We start from the raw sequence: 2,772 nt of genomic DNA on the forward strand, positions 1-2,772 counted from the left end.
TAGCGCGGCGATACCCTGTGGGAGCAAACTTCTGAACTGCACCCAAATTGGTAGACTTCGAGACCTGACCACCGGTATTAGAATAGCCCTCAGTGTCCATGACCAGCACGTTGAGATCTGTCTGGGAAGCCAAGACGTGATCCAGACCGCCAAAGCCGATATCATACGCCCAACCATCGCCACCCCACACCCATTGGGAGACCTTCGGGAAGAGGTCCCTCATAGAAAGAATCTCCTGGACCAATGGAACCTCTCGTAGGGCACTGGTGTTCTCCAGCATACCGGGGATCTCACCAGAGAGCTCCTGGCAGATGACAGAGTCATTGTACTTCTCCAACCACTCATGACATGCATTGTCGAGCTCAGGGCTGAGCAAGGCTTTGTACTCCTCGTCATCAACCAACTCCTGAACCTTCTCCTTGAGATTAAGACGACGCTCTTGGACGGCACGAGCCATACCAAGACCGTACTCAGCGGCATCCTCGAAGAGAGATCTGCCCCATGCCGGACCCTGACCCTTGTCGTTAACAGCTAGTGGGTTGAAGGCAGCAGTACCAGCCCAGACTGAAGAACAACCCGAGGCGTTGGCAATGACCATACGCTCACCGAACAGCTGCGTAACCAGCTTAGCATAAGGGGTCTCACCACAGCCTTCGCAAGCCCCAGAGAACTCCAGCATAGGCTGCTGGAACTGCGAACCCTTGAGGGTGTGGCGGTCAACCATATACCCACGACTAGGTAGACTTATAGCGAAGGACCAGTTGGGACGCTGGACCTCAACTACATCTTCCAATGGGGTCATAGTAAGAGCGTTATCAGGACAGGCCCACGAGCAGGCCTCGCAGCCAGTGCAGTCCTCAGGAGCGACTTGAATACGGTACATCATACCAGCGACGTCATTACCGCCTTTGGCCATACGCATGTCGAAGGCTTTAGGGGCGACATCAGCCTCAAGCTGTGAGATGAGGAAAGGTCTGATGGCCGCGTGAGGGCATATAGCCGAGCATTTGTTGCACTGTGTGCACTTGTCCATGTCCACAATAGGAATAGTAAGGGCCACACCACGCTTCTCGTACTGAGTTGTAGCCGGTGGGTAGTGCCCCCGAGGGTCAAACGACGAGACCGGCAAGTTGTTGCCCTCAAGCGCATTGAGGCGATCCATGAGATCAGTACAGAACGCAGGGCGAGTCGGATCAACATCTTCCGGCTTACTGTAAGTGCTGAAAACCTTGGGATCGTACTGAATCTCGACCAAGTTGGCAATAGCAGCATCAACTCCCTTATAGTTCCTCTGGACCAGATCCTCACCCTTAGCCGAGTACGCCTTCTTCATAGCGTCCTTCAGCAACTTCTCAGCACTCTCATAGGGGATGATATCAGCCAATTTGAAGAACACAGCGGCCAGAACGTTGTTAGTGTGACGACCAAGACCATTCTCACGGGCCACCTTGGAGGCATCTATGGTGTAGATGTGAGCTTCCTTCTCGCCCAGCTGGTTAATCACCGCCTCAGGCATCTCAGCCAAGAACTCCTCAGCAGTCTTGGAGGCAGAGTTGAAGACCGCGATACCGCCAGGCTTGAGGGTCTCCACGATGACTCTGGGGAACTTATGGGGCCACGTTCGCTGGGAAACTGCTATGTAATCTGCGTTCATAATAGCATAGGGCGACTCGATTTTCTCAGGGCCAAAACGGAGATGAGAAATAGTACAGCCACCGGATTTCTTGGAATCATAAGCGAAATAGGCCTGCACGTACTGATCCGTGTTGTCAGCAATTAACTTGATAGCGCTCTTGTTGGCCGATACAGTACCGTCAGAACCCATACCCCAGAATAGACACTGTCTGGTCCCAGGAGCAGATACGTCCGGCTCGGGGCCAACCTTGATCGATCTGTGGGTAACATCATCCTCGATACCAACCGAGAAGTTCTCAACCGGTCTAGGTTGTTTCAAGTTCTCGAAGACGGCCTCAGCCATAGCCGGGGTGAACTCCTTCGAGCCGAGACCATAGCGACCACCAATAACCTTCAGCGTACTGCCAATAGACTGCAGTGTTGCTGCAACGTCCAGGAACAACGGCTCACCAATGGCCGTCTGCTCCTTAGTACGATCAAGTACCGCAAGGCGTTTCACTGATGGGGGCAGTGAGCTCACAAATGCCTTAGCATCCCAAGGGCGATAGAGGTGAACTCTGACTATGCCAACCTTCTCGCCACGAGCGTTCATATAGTTAACCGTCTCCTCCATAGTAGAGCTGCCAGATCCCATAATAACCGTAACATACTCAGCTTGGGGATGACCATAATAGAAGAAGTTCTTATAGTGCCGGCCGGTCACTTGCGCCACTTCGTCCATAACATTCTGCACTATACCAGGTGTGCTGTCGTAGTATTTGTTGACGGCCTCAGAGTTCTGGAAAAAGGTATCAGCGAACTGGCCCAGACCACGAGAGTGCGGCTTGTTGGGGTTGAGCCCTCGTGAACGGTAGGCGGCCAGTTCTGGCCACGGCACCAGCTGGTCCATAGCCTCGTAGGGGATGATGTTGATCTTGTTGATTTCATGGGAAGTACGGAAACCATCGAAAAAGTTGACGAAAGGCACTGAGCTCCTCAGCGTGGCAATATGGGCTACCAAGGCCATGTCCATCGATGCCTGGACGCTGTGACCAGACAGCTGCGCCCAGCCAGTTTGACGTGTGCCCATGACATCAGTGTGGTCGCCAAAATACAAAGAGCATGTTTGGATATAGCTCTTGCAGCCACATGGAAGAC

At 53.1% G+C, this 2,772-nt stretch overlaps 1 protein-coding gene across 1 annotated transcript; it reads right to left on the reverse strand.

The window, feature by feature from the left end:
* Positions 1 to 14: 14 nt before the first annotated feature.
* Pmar_PMAR021531 (pyruvate:ferredoxin oxidoreductase, putative) lies at positions 15 to 2,704 on the reverse strand (the record flags this gene model as incomplete). Its single annotated transcript, XM_002776221.1, has 1 exon — positions 15 to 2,704. A coding segment is annotated over one exon (2,690 nt), but the record flags the coding sequence as incomplete, so codon positions are not given.
* Positions 2,705 to 2,772: the final 68 nt, after the last annotated feature.

Source organism: Perkinsus marinus (assembly GCF_000006405.1).
Source record: "Perkinsus marinus ATCC 50983 genomic scaffold scf_1104296953816, whole genome shotgun sequence".
Lineage (NCBI taxonomy): Eukaryota > Perkinsozoa > Perkinsida > Perkinsidae > Perkinsus > Perkinsus marinus.